Consider the following 27498-nt stretch of genomic DNA (forward strand, 5'->3'; position numbering starts at 1 on the left):
CCTGTGAATTATGACTGACATTCCTGTAAAGAATCTACAGTTTTTCATCCTTGAATAATTTCCCAGGAAAAGCCTCCCAGCTGTACTGCCACAACCTGGCAGGTCTGTTTGAGCATGCTCGGCAGATGCAGAAGCTACCTGTGGCCATTCCCACGCACAGGCTCCCTGATAAAATCATTCCAAGGTAAAAAGATGTCAGAGTCCTTCTTTGAAAATGTCCTGTTCAAATAAGTATCTTTTTCTTTGTGTTACTCTCTAAAATACAACTGCGGTGAGCCTCTGTCTGTGAAAACTTCTCACTATTCTGATTTCTTATTAACTTGACCTCAATCATGATTTTAGGAAGTTTTCCATCTCCAATAAGATTCCTGACACTAAAGGGTGTCAAAAATGCTGTGTTGGTAAGTAAGACATAATCTCCCATCACTCCTGCACATGTTTTTTTGTCTCTGCCTTTGGTCTCCATTTGCCTGTCAGGAAGTTCAGAATCAGAAGATTCAACCCTTTAATAAACTCATAACTATTTTTTTGATACATTTTGGGACTCCTTAAATGTCAAAGTACTTATAGGCCATTATAATTGTACTTTCAGCAATAATCAGTCTATCAGCCTTTTTTGTAAGGATGACTCGGCACAAAAAGCTTCGCTTGCAAAAGCAATATCCAGGTGGTAGTCTTTTTGGCAAAGGCCAACCTATTATTGAGACTTCTCATTGATAACCATTACAAAAAGGAAGGTGCTGTTTCAAAAGGATTGATAATGTCTCACAATGTCCAGATCTAATTATACTTGTTCTTCACCCCCAGTGAGGAATCCATACACGGGCCATAAGTACTTGTGTGGAGCATTTCAGTCAAGTGTGGTCCTTTTAGAGTGGGTGGAGCCCATGCAGAAATTCATGCTTGTCAAGGTAACCCCCAACCCATCCATGTGTATAGCAAGCGAGTGTTGCTAATTACATTTGCTCCCAGTATTTTACATCAACAAGGTTTGTGCTAATTTAACTCCAATAAACAAAGTTTTACCCAGTACAGTTCAAGTAGGTTTATTCAAAATAATACAAAACATTCATGCGTAAATACTCAAATGTTGTAAGTTATAAAAGGTGGTTGAGGGCCAGTTTGAAAGATGGAAGACAAGTTTGCCTGTCGATTGTGGTTGTGCATTATAGAGGGAGGGTGTGGCACCTGAAAAGGCCCTGTCACCCCAGATCTGGAGCTTGGTCCAGGTGGGTTTAAGGGTGTAGTGCAGTAGGCCTGAGGTAGGGGTGTGGTAAAGGACAAAGTCAGGGGTAGGGAGGGGCCAGGCTATTGTAGGTGGTAAGGAGTATTTCAAGGTGAATCCTGTATTTAACCAGGAACCAGTGGAGGTTGTAGAGGACAGGGTGGATGTTATGTCAGTAGTGGGTGGAAGTGAGCATAGTCATAGTTTTTCTTAGTTGATAAAGGCTTCCCTACAACAAAGCCAAAATAATTTATACTGAAAGCAATTTAATTTAGTCATTACATAACTGAAAAATAAAAAAATTCCCCCCTGTGTCCTGTAGTGTCTGTGTTGCCTATTGCAGTGGTCTTCAACCCTGGTCCTCTGGGCCCACTGTCCTGCATGTTTTAGATGTTTCCATGCTCCTATACACCTTATTCAAATTAATAGTTGTTATCAGGCTTCTGCTGAGCTTCATAATGATTCATTTGAATCAGGTGTGTTGGAGCAGGGAAACATCTAAAGCATGCAGGACAGTGGGCCCTGAGGGCCACGGTTGAAGACCACTGGCCTGTTGGACGTTTTAGAGATTACTTCATGTAGACATGACAGATTCATATACACTTCCTCTTTAAGTCTGTCCACTAATTTGAATACTCTCTTTCTGAATGAATTAGCTAGGGGTGGGAATCTTTTGGTACTTCACGATTCAAATCGATTATTGGGGTCACAAATCGATTAAAAATCGATTCCCGATTTTTTCTGATTTTTAATCCCCCCAAAAATGTACAGTTGTGAATCGATGTGATTCGCTATAAGACTGAATCGCGATTCAAATGTGAATCGATTTTTTTCCCACACCCCTAGAATTAGCTTCCTCTTCCTGGTATGATATTAGTTTTTCCTGTTTAGTCAACTTTAAGCTAACACTGCACTTCTTTACATTGGTTTGGGATTGTTAGGGATTGTTATTGCTGCCTATCATTAGCAACAACATAAAACCCTATGAAGTATTCATAGTGTCCAGGTTTTAGCACAGTTTAAAACGTATATTTAAATGGGACGGATAAATCTGGCCTAGGCCTGTGCTAGGGTCAGGCTCTATTTTTGACGTGAGCATTGAAACCTTTTCAGATACACATTAGCTTTGCATGCTAACAATGGCTTCCTCTTACAATGTGCATGCTAATGTCTATGCTAAGTTGCTAAAATGCTGCCATGTCCCTCAGAACATTGAATTCCACCTGCCCTGCCCACTTGAGGTGTTTGAGATGTTGGTGGTGCCAGAGCACCCGTACCCCCTCATCTGTATGGGTGTCAGCAAGGGTGCAGAGTTCAACCAAGTGGTGTGTTTTGAAACCCTGGACCCAAACTCCACTTCTCCTTGGTTTGAGGAATCTGGTAAGATTTACAGAGGGAAATCATATTGTCTAAAATCATATCATTTGATTTCTTTATAAATAGCAGGAAATTAATTGGTGATTTTCTTTGCTGAAAATATCCCTCAAACATATGCAGCAATATATATGTGAATAAAATAAATGCTTCTATAAAACGGGTACAGCAATACAGAAAACAATATGTTATACGGTAAATGAATATTACATATTACTATTCAAGCATGGAAAAACACAAACTTTTTTCCCACAAGGACATCATCCTCATCATCATATTTGTAATTACAACATGGATGGGGAGGTGTGTGGCCTCCATTACAATAGAAGATGTGATCATGACGAAGTGAAATGGAATACAGTGTACAGTAACTCAAAATCAGTTTTGTGTTTGTTCTAGACAATCCACAGACCTGTGTTATCCACGTGACTCAGCTGGAACGAGACACCATTTTGGTCTGCCTGGATCGTAAGTTCCATTTAATCAAGATGCAATGTAGAGAATTAATATCAGATAAGACATTTGGCTTACACAGCACTTTCTACCCAGTATTAAGCGTTCAGAAACTGTTGTTCTGGGTGTAACACAATGTTCAGCACCCACATGGGTAAACCCTTTATGTGAACTGTCATGCATTCCGATAGCTTCTATGTTGTTATGTCTATGGATGGCTCTGTATGTGTTCCCACCCCACCCCCCCCATCCCGTAATGTTGAACGCAGTGCCCATTTTGTGCCTCACAGTTTCACACACAATTAACGGCTGGGGAGGCAATATTGTTGCGATAAACTTCACATCCTGCTGAAATAAACTTCACATTCTGATAGAAACCAATACATCTAGGTTTGACAGTAAAATGGAATCAATCTGATATCTGTTGGAGTTGCAAAACTAATATACATGACCAATAGTTAAGGTTGGACTGGCACAAATGATTTGTCGGCATTCAGAACTAATGCAATGATTGGACAGGCTTATTTGTCTGTCTACCTACCTCCGGCAGTAGTCAAGCATGTTCATGTGTTTTGGGGGAGTGGCTTTGAAAGGGAGGGGGTGGGATATTTTGAATCCTTTCAAACGTGAGCTAAAATTGCTAGGTTTGCAAGAATGGCCTATCCTGACATTAATATCTGCATCTCCCACCCTTAGGGTGCATTAAGATTGTGAATCTGCAGGGGAGGTTGAAGTCCAGCAGGAAACTCTCAGCCGAACTGACGTTTAATTTCCAGATTGAGGCAATAGGTAATTATCCTTGATCGATGTTGTAGAAATTCACTTTTATTTGTTACCTTTATTTACACCTACAGTGCTAATATTGTCCAACACGCACATGCACACATACATGCACAGGTGGTGAGATAATTTTAATTTATAAATATTTGTTCTTTTCATAGTTTGTCTTCAAGACAGTGTTCTTGCATTTTGGAGGCATGGTATGCAGGGGCGCAGCTTCAAATCCAATGAGGTAAAGATTTGTCATGGAGATACTATGTGAATGCTCACGATGATATGTATCCGCTTGAGAAAGGAGCAAAATATGGAATGGAGTCACCTTTACTGAAAATGAAACAATTTTCATTCTATCTTGAAACAGTTAATTATTAACATTAAATTGTCTATTTGTTATTTGTTAAATATTTGCTATACAGTGAGTTTAAAATCCTGTCTATGTTGCATTCTCGCTCAGATTACGCAAGAGATCTCAGACAACACAAGAATGTTCCGGCTTCTTGGATCAGACAGGTGAGATGCTCTGGAAGATAAATAGAAAGTTGTTTTGGCAAAAATAAGCTATATAGCTGCCAAAACTGTCTTTGACTGAGTTTTGAATTGACTGTTTCACAATTTTGTTGCACTTCTCAAAGTGGTTATACAGAGGTGTAGTACAAATACTTTGTTACCTTACTTAAGTAGAAATTTCGGGTATCTGTAATTTACTGAAGTAATTATTTTTCAGACAACTTTTTACTCATTACATTTTCACGCAAATATCTGTACTTTCTACTCCTTACATTTTAAAAATAGCCTCATTACTCCAATTTCATTTTGGCTTGTTTTCATTCCTGCTTGTCATCGTTCAAAAAATAACCTATCCAGATAAATCGCGCCATCCGGATAGAGTGAATTTGATTGTGGTTGGATGAGAAGTATAATTATATACCATTCCGACACCCTATTAGTTTGTACGCGATCAATCGCACCGGCACATGACGCAAATTATGTCACACTCCAGCAAGGAAATAGCAGGCTCATGTAGCCTAAGATGTCCGTGGCAGAGACTCAAGAGAACTCGAGCAAAATGTCCCAACCAAGCACCAGCGAGGAGGTTGGTAGCCAGGAAGACCAGCCAACCCTTCTACATCCCTGGCCGTACCTGGATTTTTTTTTCAAAATGGTTGGATGAAAAACAACTTTCGAATGCGCTGCAAGCTCTGCGCACCCAAGTAGGCTACCACGAGCTAATGGCTTTCAAAAACTCGCTGTTTAATTTGAATAAAGGCTATTGATAACATGCCTCTGAAGTTTGACTTTTTGCACCATTACAATACTTATAGGCAACTAGTCATCATATCTTCCACTCCATGAAACACATGTTAATGCTAAGTAGTACACATATATGGTACATTGCATTGTACTAAAATGCGTTGTTGTCGTTATCTACCACTTGTCCGGGGGTCGGGTCGCGGGGGCAGCAACCTAAGCAGTGAGGCCCAGACTTCCCTCCCCCCGGCCACTTCCACCAGCTCTTCCTGGGGGACCCCGAGGCGTTCCCAGGCCAGTCGAGAGACATAGTCCCTCCAGCGTGTCCTGGGTCTTCCCCGGGGCCTCTTCCCAGTGGGACGTGCCCAGAACACCTCACCAGGGAGACGTCTAGGAGGCATCCTGATCAGATGCCCGAGCCACCTCAGCTGGCTCCTCTCGACGCGGAACAGCAGCAGTTCTACTCTTAGCCCCTCCCGGATGACCGAGCTTCTCACCCTATCTCTAAGGGAGAGCCCGAACACCCTGCGGAGAAAGCTCATTTTGTCCGCTTGTATTCGCGATATTCAATCTCGCGCTCCATTCTTCCCTCACTCGTGAACAAGACCCCGAGATACTTGAACTCGTCCGCTTGGGTCAAGATCTCCTCCCCGACCCGGAGATTGCACTCCACCCTTTTCCGGTCGATAACCATGGCCTCAGATTTGGAGGTGCTGATTCGCATCCCAGACTCTTCGCATTCGGTTGCGAACTGCTCCAGTGAGAGCTGAAGGTCGCGGCCCGATGAAGCCAACATGACCACATCATCTGCATAAAGCAGCGACCCGATCTTGAGGTCACCAAACCGGACCCCCTCAACGCCCTGGCTGCGCCTAGAAATCCTGTCCATATACGTAAAAGACAGAATCGGTGACAAAGGGCAGCCCTGGCGGAGTCCAACCCTCACCAGGAATAAGTTTGACTTACTACCGGCAAAGCGGACCAAACCCGGTCGTACAGGGACCGGACAGCCCCAATCAGGGAATCCGCCAGGCCTGACTGGCGTCCTCCCCCACCATAGAAGCCAACCACCAGGTGGTGATCAGTTGACCACCCCTCTCCTCAACCGAATTTTTAAGACATTCGGCCCCAAGTCCGACGACGCGACTACAAAGTCGATCATCGAACTGAGACCTCGGGTGTCCTGGTGCCAGGTGCACATATGGACACCCTTATGTGTCTAGTCCAACAACAAAACACCGCTCGGGTTCAGATCGGGCTGCCGATCGGGCTGCCGTTTGGTGCGTAAGTACAAACAACAGTGAGGACCTGTCCCCCCACCCGAAGGCAGAGGGAGGCTACCCTCTCATCCACCGAGGTGAACCCCAATGTACAGGCGCCAAACCGAGGGGAAACAAGTATTTACACCCCAGCTCAACGCCTCTCACCAAGGGCAACTCCAGAGTGGAAGAGAGTCCAGCCCCTCTCAAGGAGACTGGTTCCAGAGCTTATGCTGTGCGTCGAGGCGAGGCCGACTATATCTAGCCGGAATCTCTCTCCCTGGTGCACTAGCTCAGGCTCCTTTCCCGCCAGCGTTTCACGTCCCTAGAGCAAGCTTCTGCAGCCGAGGATCGGACCGCCAAGGCCCCTGCCTTCGGCCGCTGCCCATCTCAGACTGCACCCGACCCCCATGACCCCTCCTGGGATGATGAGCCCACTGGAAGAGGGTCCCACGTTGTCTCTTCGGGCTGTGCCCGACCAGGCCCCATGGGAAAAGGCCCGGCCACCAGGCGCTTGCCATTGAGCCCCACCCCCGAGCCTGGCTCCAGGGGGGGGGCCCCGGTGACACGCTTCCGGGCAGTGGCAACTGAGAACCATTGTTAGTTTTCTTCATGGTAGGTTTTTGAGCCACGCTTTGTCTGGTCCTTTGCCTGGAACCTGTTTGCCTTGGGTGACCCTACCAGGGGCATAAAGCCCCCGACAACATAGCTTCCAGGATCACTAGGACACGCAAACCCCTCCACCGCGGTAAGGTGGTGACTCAGGGAGGGGGTACTAAACATTAAAATGCGTTCTTTTTCAATTGGCATAAGCAGGTGCAGCCAAAATTTGTCAACATTAACATTTCAATATAACATTATAGTCATTATAGCCTTTAGAAAAACATTTTTTGGGGGAGGCGGGGTCGTGCATTATAGGCCCCTGTGGTGCGGCCTAAGCTTTTATCCTTAATGGCCCTTACATTGCTATTTTTACTTTTATACTTTAAGTAGTTTTGAAACCAGTACTTTTATACTTTTACTAGAGTAAAAAGCTTCTACAAAAGTATTTTTAAACCCTAGTATCTATACTTCTACTTGAGTAATGAATGTGAATACTTTTGACCCCTCTGAGGTTATACCCCTTGTAAAACAAGTATGCCACACTTTCTAGATGGAAAAAAACAATGGAGAAGTGAGTCACTTCAACTTCTGTTTAGTGCCCGCAGGCATATTGGGAATAAGTCATTTCCCAATATGCCTGCGGCACAGGAATAAGAGTAGAGATGACTTTCTCAACTGATGCTTCATAATGGTTATTGAAATGGTTTATGATGGATTCTGTTGTTGCATTGTGAAACTCAACTGCACCTATAAGTAGCTGTATTTGATCTTGTGTTATCAGGGTGGTGGTGCTGGAAAGCAGACCTACGGACCACCCCACAGAACACAGCAACCTCTATATCTTAGCGGGCCATGAGAACAGTTACTGAAGTGTAATGTGCAACATTTGGATCAGAACGAGGACAGGAGTCAAACCCCTTTTGAAGAGATTTCTTCTTTTTTTAACTATACACGAAGTTGCTTTTTTCTGCAAGCTAATGCTGTTGCTGCTGTAGTAGAAGAGTAATCAGCACTGGTTTAGACGGTAGTTAAACTACAGTGTGATAACATTTTTAAATCAATTTGTAATATGGTTGAGCATTTAAGGCAGTGTTGGGAACAATCTATAATGCAAGAACAAAACCGCTCAACCTTACATAGCAATAAAGTGACTAAGCAATAAAAAAGGTGTACAGTTGAGCAGAGCAAAATGAGCAACTTTATGGAATGTGTGGATAATTAATTCATTATTGAAACATTTCCTGATCCCAACTCCATAGTAAAGGAGTTGACCTTGAGTTGACCTTGACTCAAATTGTTTTATTGTCATTTTTTTGTTTTAATTTGTAGGTGACTACAATAACCAACCTGTAAACTAAGTATAGTGACCTTAGATAGCATGTGCCATTTAGCCTACTTGTCTTTTTCAGAGACAGTCAGATCCCTGTAGATTGCATAATAATCCACACAGACAGATGCCATGCTTCAGATTTGTTTGTTTTCTGATGGGTTAATGTCAATTTTCCAGACGCTCTCAGATCTTGATCAATGTCTGGAATATGAGGCTTAGTAAAATGTGATTCGATCATGGAGATTAAATGTTTCACAGAAGAGAATAGCTAGACTGAGCAGTGAAGTGAAACAGAGCTCAGAGAACGAGACAGTGTGGATTACCAGATTTACAGACTTAAAATGTACTGCAAATGTTGTCGTCATCCCCCCCACACACACACACATCTCTATCCTAACAATAGCATGTTACATTACCGACTAAGTGCTTGACAGAAGTGTATGTATTTAATGTAAATAGAATATTTAGGCTGTACACTGACCATGTACTGTAGATATTCTAGAATATTTTGTACAGCTGTGCCCTTGCTTGACATTTGTAAAAAGCTGCTGCCTAAGGTTTGCGGGGTACTGCCTCAAAGGGCTTTTTTTGTCATTCTACGCAACAAAAGTAGTTTGGACCACAAAGTGCAAACTATTGGTCCATCATTCATCAGATGCCTTTCTTTGTTTTTATTTGTTTTATGTTGAACCACCTTCTTTAAATTAAGCCATATAGAGATATGTTATTTGCTTTTTACACTGTTTTCATTTCAGATCTTGTATGATTTATATTCCCCTTGCTCAGACATGCACTGGCTATAAAATCTGCACATAGTAGCTTAATAAACATGGTATGTATCCATACAGTACATTTAGGCTATAAGTAAACAAAGTATAAGTATACTAATAAAGCATTATGCAGGAGTGTATAGGCTGCAATACATTTGACATATTGCTAGAAACAGAAACACCTGTTACGTGAAATCGAAGCAATAGAATACACTACATATTTTACAAATGATACCAACCTATTACACAAAATACAATTACAAATCAGTTACACACATGAAAAACACAACATGTGTTTTATCATATTGAGGTTTTCCGGCTTGAATATTTGCCATAGTTCATGTGCCACTTACTGTTAATGTTTTTCTGTTTTATGCTGGAAACAAGGTGGGAATACTTTTGGCCAAATTCATTTTTACAGATTAGTGTTCGTTTTCCTGCCAAATGACCATAATGTAGGTCATTTCATTGTCTCTTTCCATAATGATTCATTGTAAATAATGTACAATAAAAAATTTGGTTTACAAACTACTGAGCCTCGAGCCTTGCAATAACCATCTCTAATAATGCGGTGTGTGCGTGCGTGTACAAATTAGAATGGGTTTATAAACTATAGTTTCCCACGATCAGCTCAAGATCCGGGCACAAGTTCATATTCTGCATGTGTCGTCTTTATAACCCAACGTGCAGTGTCACGATTGACGTTATTTGGATAAGCATTTCGACATCAAATAATGAAAAAAATATTTGCTACTGTTCAGCTTGCTTTCTTTGCGTCCCCGCCACTTCACTTTGATTGGTCCGCTGGTCTGCAGCAAGTTTCCTATGAACATCTTGAGAACAGGGCACTCTGCGAAGTTAATATTTTAAAATATTAAAGTTAAAAGTATCCTTTTGATAATCCAACGGAGTGCAGTATAGGCTACCGCGATTGAGCTAATGCGATTAACAAAGGCATTTGCAATTAAATTAAATGAAACGTAATATGGAAATTCTGTTTCGTTATTTAGAAGCAAATTGGCTTTTACAACCTATAATCAGCTACTTTCAAAGGGGCTGGCTAGCGAACAGAACGACAATATAAAGTGGATATACTTTCAGTAAGTTGTTACATAAATTAATGTGTTTACTGATGTCAAAACTGCCAGCATATGTACAAGCATATGGTGAATTAGGCCTACAATTGTGACAACTGGCTCAACCATTGTGCATGTAATGAATTCTGTTATGAACTAAATGTATAGATGTTTATGCTGGTAAGACAATTTAAAAGATCACCAATACAGTGATTTCTGATCAACATGACATAGGTTAAGCAATTTATAACGTAGGAAACAGCAGACAAATAAAGGCTAGCTACGTAATCATTTGTATGAATGTAGGCTACAATTGGCTATTTGACTAGAATAGATGTGGAGGTTGATTTAGAGATGACAGAGAATTTTAATTGTGATCTGAGAAATATAGGTACCAAAACCACTGATAAGAAATGTCATCACCAACACTATCTGCACTATCTATTTATAATTCTAGATATCACCGACATCATCGCGGGCACTGTGCCCTATCTATAATTCCAGGAATCAGTGTGTGTGTGTGTGGCACCAATTTTAGCAGGGGCACTATGCACTATCTACCAATGGAACTGAATTTGTGCGTTTTATTGACGTCTCATCGACTGCATCACGGGCACTGTGCTCTAGCTTTAGCCAATGACGGGAAGTTTTTGGTAACGAAGCATGCTTCTCTACTAGTTAATCCCTATATAGTGTTTATGCCGAGTGACGCTGCGATCTGTTGGTCGAGTCTGCGACTTTGCCAACAGAGCGCAAAAGTACACTTCACACACACACATCGTTTACGTCACCCACTGCTGAGTTTGTTCGGATAATTAAGCTGTTTCGATCATTAGAACCTCTTGTCAACTTATCCTGGTTGTTTTAAGATCTGTGCGTTTTGGCAGGCATTGACAACCGAGAACAAGCCCCCTAGCACGTCATGTCAGCATAATTGCGCATGCGCAATTAATTCACCAACAACTGCACCCAAGTCATAACAATCGTCCAAATAAATCGTTTTCAATAGTTGCTAACTGGACATTGAGTGGATGTGTACGTGGGATTTGGTTTGATGTATATTTCTTACGAAACCACTGACGATCTTGAAGATATCGTCTTGAACATGGTACATTCATGGAGGATAACAAGGTTAGCCACCCTTCCGAAGATTCTGTGAAAATGGGCGATTATGCACCGAAGAGGGTTTTTTACCCCAAACATCGACCATGCTAGTAGAAAATGATTAATCTGTCTGAAGAGGACTATTACATTTCCCACGATTTTGGGCTATCCAACTCAACTTGGATAATAGCTCTCAATAACAAATATATGCCTAAAGATTGCTAGCTTGTCCATCATTACGTCCAACCATCTTCCGATTCGGATCGATCGACAACAGTGGCTAGCTAGTTAGCCTACTACCTAGCTAACAACATAGCATGCTGGTTCGCTGTCTATCGTCGACCACGAATCATTGACGTGCGAAATGAAGTTTGAAATGAACTGTTCTTGTCAACATATGCTTGCAATATTGGTACAGTTTTTGCCCTGTCAAGTTGAGGTTGTCAGTGCAACCATACAGCAAGTTTATCTGTCTGCCATACTAGCTAGCTTGTGTTAGCAAGCAAGCTAGCTGCTGCCTAGCCATTGCAGCTGGACACTGCTATCAACATCTGTCTACCGATGCAATGGTCGGATTGCCAACAGCTTTGGTAGAGGAATGCTCATTCTTGAGTGGATATTCTGAGGCTGCGGGGCGCACAGAATATTGCACTTCTCAATACAGACCACGGGCCTCAACACACACTGTTTTAATGTAAAAAGTGGCCGCGAAGACACCTTGCCCGCTGGCTCCGAGATAGCGCACGACGACGGGCGGCTGAAGTCATGCAAGCGGCCCAGGTTCAGTACGACTTTTTCAGCGAGGAGAACGCACCGAAATGGCGGGGACTCTTGGTACCCTCCCTAAACAAGGTAAGGGTGATGGAGCATATACTTGTTTAAAGTTTCCAGCGCAAAATTGCAGACAACTGAAGTGGTTCAACTGAGCTACTTGCCTCATTTGTGGATGATGGCATACCTTGCAACATAGGCTACTGACATTGTAAACTACCTATAATTGGGATATAACAAACACAGTGATTGCAAGGTGTCGGAACACGACTACAGCAATACCCTGTGGTTTGCTTAGTTACAACCAACATTTGTATTCAACACCAATCAGTGTTGAATCTTGACAGAACCAGATTAGTCGATCAGGTCTTCGACACACACACACAATACGCTAGACTTTCATTGAATGTCCAATTGTTAACATAAAACCACCATCACTCACTGCACGTCTTGTCCACAGAATCAGCTTGTGTGTGACATGCCTGGCAGCTTATGTGGGGGAGGACGCTGTCACACTCACAGAATGTCCCTCCCAAACAGTGCTGCACTCTCTTTGAGATGGGGTGCGTAGCAACAGGGATTGAAGAACTATGCTCAACAGGCACAGTGAAACCTGAAGCATGTTGACAAGTGTAGGCTTCCAAACACAATTAGTGTATCCTAACATGACCAGAGAAGATTTGTCAATATTATTCCACTTGTATATAATGTCAGCAGGGTCCTCAGGATAGCGTTGACTTTTCGTGGACTTTTCTGTGGGATTCTGTATGGCGTGGTGGCAAACATAGAATTGCATTCTTCACATTTGAATATCCGGTAATACTTTTACAGTCAGCCATGAACCCCCAACTAAACACACTAACTCACAACACCACCCGCTTAAAATCTTGCAGCTGTTACTGTGAATTGCAACAGACATTTTGACATATACAGGCTTGGGTGCAAGCCCATTAAGATTGACTCAGCATTTTATTTTATTTTTTTCTGAGTCAGGCAGAATATTTAGCCCTATCAAGAAAGGTATGGCAAATGTTGGGTGATTCAGACAGCCAGTACTGGTTATTCATGAGACCAAACTCAGCTTTGGTGTGGCATCAGATATCATGTGCAACGTGGGCTTACATGGTGACACACACACACCTACCGTCTTTTTTCGAAAATAAAGCTGCGGTTTATACCCTGATTTTTTTCTTTTCTTGTGGTGGTGAGGCTTAAATTTTGATGCAGCCTATAGCACATTTTTATAACAAAACAACTGTAGAAACACTTTTTTTGTGAATGCCATTTAACCCGTTAAGGAGTAGCATCGCACATATATGAACGTTCAAATGCGGGTCTCCGTCGCATACATATGCTGTAAGATCACCTATACTCGTGCATTGCTTGGTATCATTGTTCATGTATCAAGTGCGGCATATATTCCAGTGTTGTTTATACTCAGATTTACAAGCACAAAGCTCCCATTATGGTGGGGTGTGGTTTATAGAAAAGGCGGCTTATTTTCAGAAAAATACTGTATAGGCCTGCTTTGCCAGGCCCGTAGACCATCCTATGTATAAACAAACGTTTCTGCCTCACAGGTTCTCCTCATCAGTTTGATGTTTTGTGCATGTTGGTAAATAGAGGCCTGTCATGAGATGATCAGGGTGCAGGGTGTTAAACATGATGCTGCAAGCAGGAAATGCCCTATGGACTTCACAGCTTTTAACTGAGAAATGGTATTAACAGGGTGGCCACGGGTCCTTAAGTTTTTAAAAGTTTTAAATCACTTCCTAAAAATAAGGCCTTAAAAGGTATTAAATTGTCTTAAATTCAGATTGGATGGGTCTTAAATTTGTTTGTGTCATGTCACTACAAAAATGCAGGCAATCTGTTCTGCCAGGTCGAATATTTTTTTGGGAGGCTATAGACCAATTATCACCCTACGTCACACAACTGTCAAGCAGGCTCAACTGCGCATGTCTGTTGCAAAAGACGAACTTCTCCCCGGTCTATTACACTTGGAGTGTCGATCAGGTCATCATATATCTCTGGCCACTGGATTGCAGGGCTTGATATTAACTTTTTGAGGCTCTTGGCCTTTGGACAAATACATTTACGTTCCACTTGTCTATGCACCAAAGTAACTTGACCCCGATACCCATAAATAGCCTGACCAAGTGATCGGGCAAAACTAGCCTAGCTAACGGAGGTCGCTTTCTCAGGCAATGACGAATGAAACAGGCTCGGTTAAAGAAATCCGAGATGCTGGCTATCTTCATCAGGCTCGTATCTACATTAGGCAGTCCTCCCTAACGTTTCTGGTTTAGTATAAAGTGAAATACACATTGTGCACACTGCCAGTAAGCGACTCTGACTGAGGCTAACGTCAAAACAGTTAAAGGGGATGCAGTCTCACTCACATTGCCAGTTTAAACAAGTGAGAAAAATAATCGGACCAGCTGGCTAAAAGCAGAATTCCCATATCTCTTGAAAGCTGCCCTGCTCGACTTTTTAGATTGACTGTAAAATTATGAACTTTGTGACTTATGTCACATGACGTGAAGACATGGTTGCCGCTCGACTATGCGGTCTGTAGCCTACCGGGCGACATTCTCAGTGAGAATCTCACTAACATTTCAAGACTTTTGTGACCCGAATCAAAATTCTGATGCGACAGATCAATGGGTAATTGCTTTCTCTCTTAAAGGCTGTCCTGCTTGACCTTTTTGGTCTTTTTAAATCTAAATATTTGTATTATCTGTGTGGTCCTTTTGCCATTTAAAATGCTATCCTTTCCCGGTTTTCTGCAGCCACATTGCGCGCGCATACCGAATGTTTACAAACAAATAATTGGTCTGCGTTGTCTAGCCCAGTGTTTCCCAAAGACTGGGTCGCGATCTTCGGGTGGGTCGCAAGAGATTTTTTTGGGGTAGCCTTGTCACGATCTGAATCTCTGCCAGTGGCGATTTCTTAAACTAATTAATGGTCAAATATTAACTATTGTGTTAACATTTTAAATGCGTTAGAACACGTTCATATCGAAGACGAGTTCATTCAGAATCAGCTACATATATTAGCAGGTCGACTGACTGATTTCCTTTTCATACATTCCCGTAGCGCCACAGTGCATTTCCCTGTTGAAGCTCAGCTTCTATGTACTTCAATGGGGCTGCTTTGAACAGTTTTTTTCAGTGCTTCGACACTATACGGTCATTGGATAAATGCTGCGATTATGTCCCGCCCATAGACGCTCAAGTGGGGGTGAATGGAGGAGTGGGCTGGCCTGGATGCAGGGCTTCCGCGTGATGATTGGAGGGTCTGTTGAAAGACATCTCCTTTTGATTGACAATAATTTTGTACTATAAAAAGTCACCGAAGCTATTCAAGCTCAGTCCCATCGCGGACTCTGTAAGTGTAGTCGAAAGAGCTGCTGCAACCTCTTTCTTGGTAATTGCTTGGCGAAGTTGCTAGCAAGTTTTCATCATACATTTCATACAATTATACACCCAGTGGCGACTGGTCATTAGGGGCAGGTGGGGCCCACCTGTTATCAACAGAAAGTACTGCAACAAAATTGTTATTTTTAATTTCTCGAAGATTTTTATTTTTGTTTAATTCCAATCATTTACTATCTATGAATATAGCGTCTTCCTAAATTGTTTTGTTTCATTTGTTTGTGTTAAGATTAAATTTTATGTTCATTGATCCCTGCCTTGTTCCTTCAGACTGCGTTCTGCCAATTCGAGATAGCATAGGCTAATCGTGAAGGTGGGGCTCTGGTGGGGCTAGCCCCTCTCTCACAATGCAATGTACATTGGACGTGGGAAAGTATTAATACGCATGCTCAGAATATAATGTAATGTAAAGTAGATCACACAAATTTGATGCTAGTGGGGCTGAGAGCCAGTTGCCCCACCACAGCGTCATTTCGTATTTCAGACCTGATTGGCTATCTGTCTTTCTGGCGCCAACACCAGTCGGCAAAAAGAAGAGCGTGGTGGGGCTAGCCCCTCTCTCACAATGCTATGTACATTGGAGGTGGGAAAGTGTTAATACGCATGCTCAGAATGTAATGTAATGTGGATCACACACATTTTATGCCAAGTGGGGATGAGAGCCGGTTGCCCCAATACAGCGTGCTGAATCTCTGCCAGTGGCGATTTCTTAAACTAATTAATGGTCAAATATTCAGGGCCTCCGCGGAATGATTGGAGGGTCTGTCAAAAGACATCTCCTTTTGATTGACAGTAATTTAGTACTATAAAAAGTCACCGAAGCTATTCAAGCTCAGTCCCATCGCTGATTCTGTGTAGTCGAAAAAGCTGCTGCAACCTATTTCTTGGTATTTGCTTGGCGAAGTTGCTAGCAAGTTTTCATCATACATTTCATACAATTATACACCACATGCCTTGTTTCAGTTGAACCTAATTCCCACATTTTCTTTGAGTTTAATATTTTTTCATTGATCGTTCCTTCATTCATTCATTCATACATACTACATACATACAGTAGGCTAGGCTAGTGTCCTTAGGGTGAACTAGAAAAATAATGTAAAATATATATGATTTATGAAAATGAACTTCCCCTATTTGAAAGACCAGCAGCCATCTGCGCTTAATAAAACTCATCTCGTTGCGCTTATTGAGAACTTTGATCGCTATTTTCCACAGAGAGGTATGCCCTTCTGAATGATGAAAGGTGGATGCAAAATCCCTTCGAATTTGAGAGTCCTCAGGCTTAACTTGAGTTGATAGCCTGGCTGCCAGCCCAACTTTTCCCCGCCCACAAAAAAAAAATTTGGTCGGGAAGTTGGGTCTAGAGGGTCTCCTATTGGGAACAACTACATAAAACCAGGATCGGGACGGACCTATGAAATTGCCAGGGCGGGCTTTATACGACGATGGACAGATGATCAACAGTAACGTAATCAACAACGTCACGAAAGAGCCCTTGGGTCGAATTCGTTTTCAACAAAGAACATATTACGTTGCTCTGATTAGTTGTAGGTCTATCCAATTGAGCGAAGAGGCATTTGTTTCACGAGTTCGGTTGAAACACGCCCTGTAGTCACAGCCCAACGGAGAGTTTTCAGACTCATATTCTGACTAGAATTATGAGTATGACAACGTCAGGCTATTGAGTTGACGCTTAGTCCTACAGAAGAAACCGAGTTGTTGCAGTCTAGCTGCGATCGCACTGACGCTATGGATCTGTGACCTTATCATTCAGGATAAGCATTTCGTCAGAATATCCTGTCCTCAGTAGGGCCAGTATTTCTAATTATGTGCTTATTCCTTTCACTACCACGTAAATGTGCGAATTGGGATTTTCTGTGCTCACAAAAATGAAGACAAGCACAGAAACTGACTGAATGCTGCGCCTGATATGCGTGTTGCGCTCTCCTCCTGCAACACGGACTGAATCGCACTACAAAAACGCAGACAGGCCCAGCTATCCAATTAGCAATGTTGAAATGGTACAACATGTTTTGTATAATTTGTAATCTTTTTGTAATTATTTCATATTTTGTTCCAATATTGCTGGTTCAATTGAATGTCGAAAACAATAAGAATACATGGGCTATATGTTTTTTTATAGCTGTATGTCCAGTTAGGCACTTACCTTCTTTAAACATTGCTGGTTCAATTGATCAGAGAGAAGTGATCACTCAGTCTGAGATAGCTTACAATGGCAGTAGGCGTACAAGTTCTGAAATAACAATATTTCAAATTTCTCTTGAGGCTAAATTCACTCTTTTAAATTTTAAGTGGCGAGATGGCATTCTTGGTGCCTGGAAATGCTTATGAAGCGAACTGCGTGTCGGAAGAATTTCAAACTTGGGACAATGGGATCTGAGCGATTGAATCGCACGTGCAGATCAAGAAACACAGACACTAAGTCAAGGCACGCCAGCAGTCTGCAAAATTTCTAGTTTCTGCTCCACCATTACCACCGCGAGCAACGATGTCAACGCTACAACGCTGGATGTTACGATAGGAAATCCAGAGCCAACAATGACACCTGCCCTCTGAGCAATTACACACATTTAGTCGATGTTCTTAAACTCAAACTGTTATTGTAATTTTACTATAGGCCTACTGTTCATTTTGAACAGACATCAGTGTGTTTATTTGGAAAGATTACTGTATATTTCCACTTTTGATTTGTATTTCCATTATAAGTTTGGTCTCAAATTTCATTTAGAAGTGGTATTAAAAGGTCTTAAGTCTTTAATGTAACTTTTTTTTTTACCTGTAAAAACCCTGATTAAACACCCCTGTAAACACCCTGATTAAACACCCTGATTAAACTAGGAATGAATAGTGTCCCTTAGGAAAGAAGCTCAAACCAAGCTGCCATTGATTTTGTATGTGACAACTATTTGGCCTAATTTTGCTTATCCCAAATGCAAAAAGTCTCTTTCCATTCACTCTAGGTAAACTGTTGTTCCTGAATTAAGGATATCCAATCTAGGCATTCATGTGCAGCGTATCAATTCCAACAGTCTACTAGTTAGCATCACATAAATAACCTATTGAGTTTACAGTGGAGCGATGAGCAATGTTTCTAATCAAACTATTAGTTTTACATGCAGTGTTATCAAATGTCACACTCATGCCACAGTGGTATCTTTTCGGGAACTGTCCTAATGATTGAAAAATGCCATGGCAACAGTAACCACCATTCTTAACCACACGTTTGAAATGGCTTAATTTGTGAACAAAAAAGAAATGCAGAAATAAGAAGTTTGCGTGAATCACCACTGTCAGAATTGGCATGTGGAATTCCAGCACGGAGGCAGGGCTCCTGAATTCCTGTTGTGTGTAGACTGGCAGAGCGCTGCCAATGCTAAAGTGCCACGATGCCTCTGAAATGCCACTCCACAGGAATGGCAAGAATGCCAAGGTGTGCAAATATTAGAGAAAGCCAGAAAAGACAAGCAGAACATAAAAGAAAATTCCAGTTCTTGTGGTTCTAGGCCTTTTTACAACAAGCTTTTTACTCTCTTTATTCTACTCCCCCCTTGGATCTCCTCAAGTGTTTCTTTTCCTTGCTCAAGCTGTGTCAACATGTCTCAGAGCTCTTTTTTGGAAGACTTCAAACACCCTATGGCAGAGACGGCTTCTCCTCGCTCCGCGTAGTCGCCTGGATCGGACACGCCCTCAGTTCACTCTATTGATTTTGGCATTGGTCTGCCCTCACCAAAAACAAAAACAGTTACATTTGGCTGGAATGTGCTGGCACAGGGAACTGAGGAGACAACCCTGTGCTTCAGAGCAGAAGTATTTCTTCTGGAATGAAGTGGATAAATGCAATTTTGTTGTACCGGCGCATTTTTACAACATCCACAATGGTTGTTTCATGGCAGAAGACATTTTGGCAAGCCTTGCCGAGAAAAGGATGCCAACGTTCCCTGCTCTGCTGGAGACTGGGGGGGGGGTTTGCATAATGGTTTGCCAAGAAGCATTTTGCAAGAACAAGCTCCCCTATTCTTCCCTCCTCATAGAGTAGGCTATATCCCCCACTGAGTTAGCACCATGTTGCTGAAGTCATCTGCGCTGTCAAGATTTAGCCTTAATTATTTATTGGAATGTTATGACAAATTAATAATTGGTTCCTAATAACTGAGATTTATTGTTCGTTCATTCATAGACTGAGAAACACCTACCTAATTTAACCATAAAGACCTTTATAAGATGTGGGGATAGAAATGCCACAGCTACTTTTTGTTTCATTTAGCAAACATCTTTATTCATAGTGACGTACAGACAGTGCATGGCGAGTGCAGCAGAAATTCAAGGTTGTCGTGGTTGTAATTTTTTTATGTACTTAGTTACTTTCAATGCCTTTTCAACACGACTTCATAAAAATTGAAAAGAAAAACTGTTAGGCCAACCTAACCTATTTGCATGTTGTGCCTTGCAGGCCTGCACAGGTTAGGGTTCCTGGGAATGGAGTTCCTGGCATAGTTTTGGGTTAGTCTAGCATGCACAAACTAGGGCTCGATACCACCACACCCAACCTGATTTGGGACGGACATCTCCTGCCCAGTTCTATTCTGTTCTGTGCAAGCCTTGCACCACAACCTTGCACCTCCAGACGTTTGCGCTGACTTGAAATGGCCTCTGGAAGGGGACAGCAGATCAACATATCATGTGTAGTTGTGCATCAGACAGCACCATACAAGGTGACCTTTAGTAGAGTATACATGCAATTCCCCGTAGTTACGTGTGGGATACACTGTATAATTAGATGTTTTTAGAAATTACTTCTCCAAGCTTGGTTCTGCTCATGTTTGCCTCACCCAGCCAATGGTTGGTGACCTGGGTGTGATGGATGACTTTTATTTGAGGCCTGTGGCACAGATTATAGACTCATTACCCATTATATTGTTAATTTAAACATTTGAGATGGAAGAACCAGGATTCACAAACATTCCTCTTAAAAATAATCTGCCTTAGATGCATTAGCAGATTACATTTGAAGAAGATAGCTTAATTGCAAGACGATCCGTAATAACTATAAACTGATTTTTTCCAACAAAGATCAATGACTCCCAAACCACTGTGAATGAAAGCACATCAACAGGCAATTTTTATAATGAAGATAGCAACCCGTTTTAACTTGAAATTTACCTCAGGCACTGAAATATTGGAGTGTACCATGCTCCTGAATTCAGTTGAAACATCTTACTGCTCAGACATTGCTCAGAACCATGGAAATCTAATTAGTTGCGCATTTTTTTGTGCAAGTTTTTTTTTTTTACCTCACGTGTAGGCATTTTCCATACAAACATGGACTACATCTTCATACCACATGACCAAATTAAGTCATCAAGTTCTGATTTTGCAAGACATCAATGGCACCAATGTATAGAATTTTTTACAAGTCTGTGGAGATAAATACCAGCTATCATGTATTTTTTGTCTAGTCAAAATGCACTGTAACTAAGCTGTCTGAATCTCTGTCTGAATCACATGTCTTGTGGGGGTCAGATGGCTGAGCGGTGAGGGAGTCGGGCTTGTAATCAGAAAGTTGCCGGATCAATTCCCCGCCGTGCCAAATTACATTGTGTCCTGGGGCAAGGCACTTCACCCTACTTGCCTCGGGGGGGGGTAATGTCCCTGTACTTACTGTAAGACGCTCTGGATAAGAGCGTGTGGTAAAATGACTAAATGTCTGTCTGAAACTCATACTCAACTCAAGCTCAGGACCTTACTGCAAGACCTTGGCTTGTGTATGTGGTCTATATGCCCTCAATGGCTGTATACCTTTGGATGCATAGTGAAAAGGATAGGTAGCCTGGGTGTGTGGGGGTGCTGGATGACTTAATGTTCTTGACGCAGGCACTTTGGATAGAAGATTCCCTTGGCAGTAGCCTTGTGTGTCGTGAGTATAATGAGGTTTTATGGCCCAATTACAACAACTTGTATAAGATTCGATAGAAAATGTTCTCTTGGGATTTCTCTTGGGGGTTCTCTTGAGAAGATTGCGCTTATCAGGTTTTAACATCTGTCACTTAAAATGTAGTCTATAAAAGTTAACTGAAGTTTTGTGAGGTTGGTGGCCAACAACTTAGCCCTGCGTTCTTTTGTCGTGTCAAGTTGATGGCCTGCCCACTCACCTCCCCTTCTTCTGTTTCTAATAGCCTGGCTTCTTCACGCCATCGCAGTGTCATCTTTTGTGTTGTTGGCTCTCCATCTTTTCCCATATCAACCTCCGCATTTACCTTTTTGTTCTTCTTTCTCCTTTCTCCGGGAATGTCTCCCATTCCCTTTGAAGTGCTGCCAAGTTGAGTGGTGACCCTGCTCGGTCTAAAAGGCAGAGGAGGTGAATAGACACGCTTGGAGCTTGCTTAGTCATTCCTAGGCAGGGTGAGGAAACTGGAGTGTCGGCGCTCATTGTCGCCACCCTATGCTCAAAGTGCCCCTGATGCCAGAGCCGGAAAAGTGTAGTGTTCCAAATTTGAAAGAAACAAGACATTGAAATACACCGAAGCTTAGTTACATTTTGGCCTTAAACCAAACCTGTTAGCATCCCTAGTTCAGAATGTTTGTTTCAATGTCATCTGGACCACTCACGGCCTTGGCCTTCAACTTCTGAACTTGCATTGGCATTTGGCATCGGTAAACTTGTTGTTGAGCTCTCACGTCGTTTTGAGTGGTCCAATTAGCTAACCGACTAGCTTAGCCCTCGTTAATATTAAGGGTTAAGACATGGGCCTTTGTTCACAACTGCTTGTGAATTGTGATAATAGGAGTTTGAAATACTCAAAATATAATTTGTTGGGGATAATGAGCACGAGAGCAACATTTGCCATGCAAATGTTTGGATGATTGACAAACAGAAAATTGCTTTCTTCATTGGACTCATTGTTTGTTTAGTATTTCATTATATTAAACAAGAGAGGCCACCAGCTCTTATTCCAGCAGTTTCAATGGGCTTGAAAATATCCAGCATATCAATTAGTCAACTATTGATTTGCTATAGGCTTAGAACTGTTTGGATGGCCTTTAACCAGATATTGCCCAACAAGGCTAAGCAAATGAGCCACTTCATGCACTTTCCATAGAGTCATCATGACTGTCATTTTACAATACATGACCATTGTCAGATATCGCTCCATGCAATATCTGATAGTGCGATAGTACACTTTCCACAAGTTCCCCGAAATTGCACGTGGCATATATTTTGTCGTTTAGAAATATATGCCAATCACATTGTGATCTCACACAATTAACAGCTGTGGTATCGTTTCAACATTCAGCCCAACACCACTATCAAAGATGATGATTATAGCTAACCTTGTAGCCTACATGTAACACCTTAATCCTACTGGCGGAGCAGTACTGAACTAACGGCCTGTTGTGTGGTTCCCCGGAGAGCAGGTGCTGAGCCAGGTGCACCCGAAGCTCAAGTCCCAGGAGGAGGCGCTGCAGTACATCGAGGAGCTCATCCTGCTGCTACTCAGCATGCTGTGTCAGGCCCAGCCCCGTAGTGTGCAGGACGTGGAGGTATGCACAGGCGCACAAACACACACACTCTCACACACACACTACAGGCTGTATATGGCACAGCCCTGCAGCATGCAGGACGTGGAGTTGAGCCCCGCGTCACGCAGAGCCAGTGCTCACGCCACACCTTTAAATCACCTCCCTTCAAGTATGCTTCAATGCTTAAAGACCGAACGCAAAACCAGCAACCTTCTGATTAATAGCCCGACTCCCTAACCACTCAGCCATCTGACTCCTGTTATTATTTATGAGTTCTCACTAAAATAATATGATAATGCAGTTTAAAAATAAACTTGTTTGTTTTATTGTCACAACAGAACAGAGGAACATCAAAATATATTAAACTTCTGATAAATAAAAGGTGTAAAAATACAACTTAAGAGACTCAAAGTCCTTTGAACAAAAACACAATAACCACCCCAAAAAAATAAATACATTAAAAAAATATATTGGCCCTTATAAATGCCGACACCGTCTGGAAAATGCCTAATATCGGCCCGATATATCGGTCGGGCTCAATTAGTGATACACATGATATATGATATTATCATTTGGTTTAGTTATTACTTTCTGGGTTTAGTAATTTCTCTCAAAAACAAATGTTAGTTCCACCCCCAGACACTAAAGGATTCCACTATAGAAAAATATATTAAATACTTAGACACCATTATTCAACATATTGTACATCTCGCTAATGATTACTGATTAAAAAAAAAATGTTTATTCTGAATGATTGCTTTAAGTTTGACTTGTTGTTTTCTGCTTTGTCATTCAAGCTACATTGTGAAAAGCTCAATTGATTGTTATTGTGCATTTCCCTTAATGCTATCAGGTTGCTTTGTACTTCTAATTTTATTTACATTTTTTAAGTGGACATGACACGCTTGCGGAAAAAATCACCTGGTATTTGGTTGCTTTAATACAGTTTTGTAGAAGGCAACTTGATTTTACCTCTTGCTTTTGTTTTTGCTTTTGGTTGGTCCTCAAACCTATTTTGCGGCCAGACGGATCCGGTGAAATCCGCAGGTGCTTTTGTTTATGGTTCGTGGCTTTAACCATGGGGCATGGTAAACTCAACCATGAGAAAGTGGTAATTTTACCATGTTTCTCCCCCCTCCCCCTCAAGTGTGTACTTCATCGACCTATTCCTTCGTAACCTGTGTGTTTGACATTTGACCCCTGTGTCACAACCTCAGCCTGAGGCAGTGACCACTGCTTGTTCGTACCTTTGGTGACCCATCCAACTGTATGGATTGCTGAAAATGGCATTGTGTACAGTTAGTCTACATAAGAGCTACATAACACATTCATAAGTGATACTTAAGTTGTTCTTAAGAACCTGCTCGGGAACATAATTCCCTTAAGACACAAAATGTTTTTAAAGACCTAATATTTGGTTGGCAGATATGAACTTAAAATCGCCAAGCACTTATGAATGTTTATGTAGGCTAGTGCTTTTGACAGCATTATGCATTTACTGTAGCTATGTTCCGTTGTTCTAACCCATGTCGTGTTGGTAAGTAAAAAACAGTAAGTCAGTATATGAAGTCAAGATGTTTGACAGAAGCAGTCATAGATATTTACTCACCTGCACTTACCTTTGATGTAACCTGTTGCGTGCCTGTTAAGTCAGGAGAATGAACCATGTGAAACGATGACTAATGCATGGACACATAATGTGAACCTGTGTTAAATGAGTAACCTCTTTGGAGGGTGGCATGTCAATCCAGTATGATTGTTCTGCCCTAAGGATTTGGTACATCCCCGTGAATGACATACCAATAAAATAAGATGGTGAGAATATACACTGTGTGCCTGGTTCCATTTAGTCATCATATCTATCTATCAGAACCAACAGTGAGGCTGTTGAAATGGAAATGGAACCAGGTCTTACTCTGGGTTTGAATATGATGACATTTCACCTCCTTGATAGCAAAGTATCTGCATTTCTTACTTGACTTTCTTGTCCTCTTTTTCTGTCTTAATGTCTCTCTCATTCTGTCCTCTCAATCTGTCTCAGTCTATACTCTCTCACTCTGTGTCTCTATCTCATTTTCAGGAGCGTGTGCAGAAGAGTTTCCCCCACCCCATAGATAAGTGGGCCATAGCTGACGCCCAGGCAGCCATTGAGAAAAGGAAGAGGAGAAATCCATTGGCGCTGCCAGTGGACAAGATTCACCCGCTACTCAAGGTGCGTCCTGGAATACTTGTCATAGATGTCTTTTGTTTGTGGTGACATAAGAATATTTACAGTCACCACGTTTCCCACTTGACCTTTGCTTTGGAGGGAAATATTCCATGTATTTATTGATCACCTATAGAGGGAGACAGTGAGCTGTTGTTCAAGCATTTGGTCACTTGATCTCTAACAGAAGGTGTGATTGATTACCGCTTTTTTACTTCTTGTTGTATTGTTAAATAAATAAACAATTTGAGTTAACTGCAACCAGTTCCAGTTTTTTCGACAGATTAGCATTGTAGAGTTGATAAGGGAGTCAGGTGGCTGAACGGTGAGGGAATCGGGCTAGTAATCTGAAGGTTGCCAGATCGATTCCTGGCCGAGCCAAATGACGTTGTGTCCTTGGGCAAGGCACTTCATCCTACTTGCCTCGGGGGAATGTCCCTGTACTTACTGTAAGTCGCTCTGGATAAGAGCGTCTGCTAAATGACTAAATGTAAATGTAAATGTAAACAATAGGAACTGGAACATTTGTCATGTTTTGAAAATGTTGTTCGTCACCTTAATAGATACCCATTCCCCTCATTTAGAAGTTGGAAAGCCAGTGGCATAATTAAATAACAAGTTTGAATTAAACCCAGGCAGGGGATTGTAAAAGTATCCTTCACAACACTCAAAAATTCCGTTCACCTCAGTGAAGGAATGACAGATTTTTCCACAAATCTTTGTACCCTCACAGGAGGTACTAGGGTACAAGATTGACCACCAGGTCTCTGTGTACATCGTGGCAGTGCTGGAGTACATCTCTGCCGACATCTTGAAGCTAGCGGGGAACTACGTACGCAACATCCGCCACTATGAGATCTCCCAGCAGGACATCACTGTTGCCATGTGTGCCGACAAGGTGAGGTGGCTTGCTGTGATTGATTGATTTTCAAAAAATATTTGTTTTGAAGTTCCTGATTGGGGAAATGGGATATGAATGATTAAGAATGGAAAGAAGGGTTGTTGTGTGGGGATTGTAAACCTTGCCCCTTGCCCGGGGTGCCATGTTTTGTATGTTAATATTTAAACTGATGTATGTCTTTTGAGTGGAATTTGTTTTTTAAGCCATTACATGCTTCTACCACATCCTAACACACTTTTTAATTTTTCTTTCATGTTTTCTTGTAGTTATTTTTTGTATTTACGTGTATGTGAAACCATCAATAAAAATAAACAGACACATTCTCACCCACATCTCCTCTCCCCCCCCCCCCCCCCCCCTCAGGTTCTCATGGACATGTTCCACCAGGACGAGGAGGACATCAGCGGCTTCCCCCTCATGGACGAGGAGCCGTCTACAGCAGAGGAGCAGAGCTACTACGACCTGGTCAAGACCTTCATGGCCGAGGTGCGCCAGTACCTCCGCGACCTCAACCTCATCATCAAGGTGTTCCGGGAGCCCTTCACCTCCAATGCCATGCTGTTCTCTCACCACGTAAGTGCCCACCTGCATACACACAGACACACACATTTTTTTTTTTTTTTTTTTCATGTGTCATATGGAAATGTCTCTGTGTTGTTTTTCTGTGATACCTTGATTTAAGCAAGTTTCCATCATTCTCCCATGTTCTGTACCTCCTTCTCTACCCTGTCAACTTCCTCCCCATCTCTCCCCCCCACCCTCTCTTTCATCCTTCCCTCTCCATCCCTGATTTCCTCTCCTCCACCCCTCCTTCATCCTTCCCTCTCCGTTCTTCCTTCTCCTACCACCTCCTCTACATCCCTTTCCTCCCTCCTGCCCACTGTTGTCGCCTGCAGGACGTGGAGAGCATCTTCAGCCGCATCGTGGACATCCACGAGGTGTCCCTCAAGCTGCTGGGCCTGATCGAGGACACGGTGGAGATGACAGATGAGGGGAGCCCACACCCGCTGGTGGGCAGCTGCTTCGAAGACCTGGCCGAGGTGTGTGTGGGTTTCAATTATTCATTTGTCATTCTGAACATGTTGACACAAGAAAAAAATATGTACTCAGGACCAGCAACGTACTGTATAGAAAAATAAATAATATACAAACTTACAATAATTAAAACATTATTTACAGGCAACTACACTAAAACCTATTCATTAATAACTAAATAACAAGTTTAAAAGCATTGCATCATATTACTATATTAAACCAGAGCATATTAAACCAGAGCAACATTATGACAAAGCCGCACACAAAGAGATAACAGGTATAAATATGTTGTAGATGTGTCCACACTCATTCTGTCTGGTAACCGTTTCATCTATCAGTGTTTGTAGCTATCACGTTTTTAACATCATGTCTTAAGATGTCCTAAAG

At 42.1% G+C, this 27498-nt stretch overlaps 2 protein-coding genes across 4 annotated transcripts in view; both read left to right on the forward strand.

The window, feature by feature from the left end:
* map4k3a (mitogen-activated protein kinase kinase kinase kinase 3a) overlaps positions 1-9573 on the forward strand; it is a 71701-nt gene extending 62128 nt beyond the window's left edge. For 2 of the 3 annotated variants that reach the window (XM_084684818.1, XM_084684819.1), the window contains 9 exons: positions 67-184; positions 343-401; positions 808-911; positions 2434-2605; positions 2999-3067; positions 3749-3841; positions 3994-4064; positions 4287-4342; positions 4833-5113. In XM_084684818.1, the coding sequence (XP_084540944.1) occupies positions 67-184; positions 343-401; positions 808-911; positions 2434-2605; positions 2999-3067; positions 3749-3841; positions 3994-4064; positions 4287-4342; positions 4833-5106 (1016 nt within the window). In that variant the 3' untranslated portion in view covers positions 5107-5113. Of the gene's footprint in view, positions 1-66; positions 185-342; positions 402-807; positions 912-2433; positions 2606-2998; positions 3068-3748; positions 3842-3993; positions 4065-4286; positions 4343-4832; positions 5114-7723 lie in introns of those variants that run through there. The other variant, XM_084684820.1, reaches the window with a different exon arrangement.
* A 1469-nt stretch (positions 9574-11042) lies between these two features.
* sos1 (son of sevenless homolog 1 (Drosophila)) overlaps positions 11043-27498 on the forward strand; it is a 36200-nt gene continuing 19744 nt past the window's right edge. Inside the window, exons 1-6 of the mRNA XM_084685119.1 lie at positions 11043-12074; positions 22865-22990; positions 25050-25181; positions 25909-26073; positions 26440-26649; positions 26973-27116. Of these exons, the coding sequence (XP_084541245.1) occupies positions 11988-12074; positions 22865-22990; positions 25050-25181; positions 25909-26073; positions 26440-26649; positions 26973-27116 (864 nt within the window). The 5' untranslated portion in view covers positions 11043-11987. The remainder of the gene's footprint in view (positions 12075-22864; positions 22991-25049; positions 25182-25908; positions 26074-26439; positions 26650-26972; positions 27117-27498) is intronic.

This window comes from Hypomesus nipponensis, chromosome 21, assembly GCF_054491055.1.
Source record: "Hypomesus nipponensis isolate SF chromosome 21, ASM5449105v1, whole genome shotgun sequence".
Classification (NCBI taxonomy): Eukaryota; Metazoa; Chordata; class Actinopteri; order Osmeriformes; family Osmeridae; genus Hypomesus; species Hypomesus nipponensis.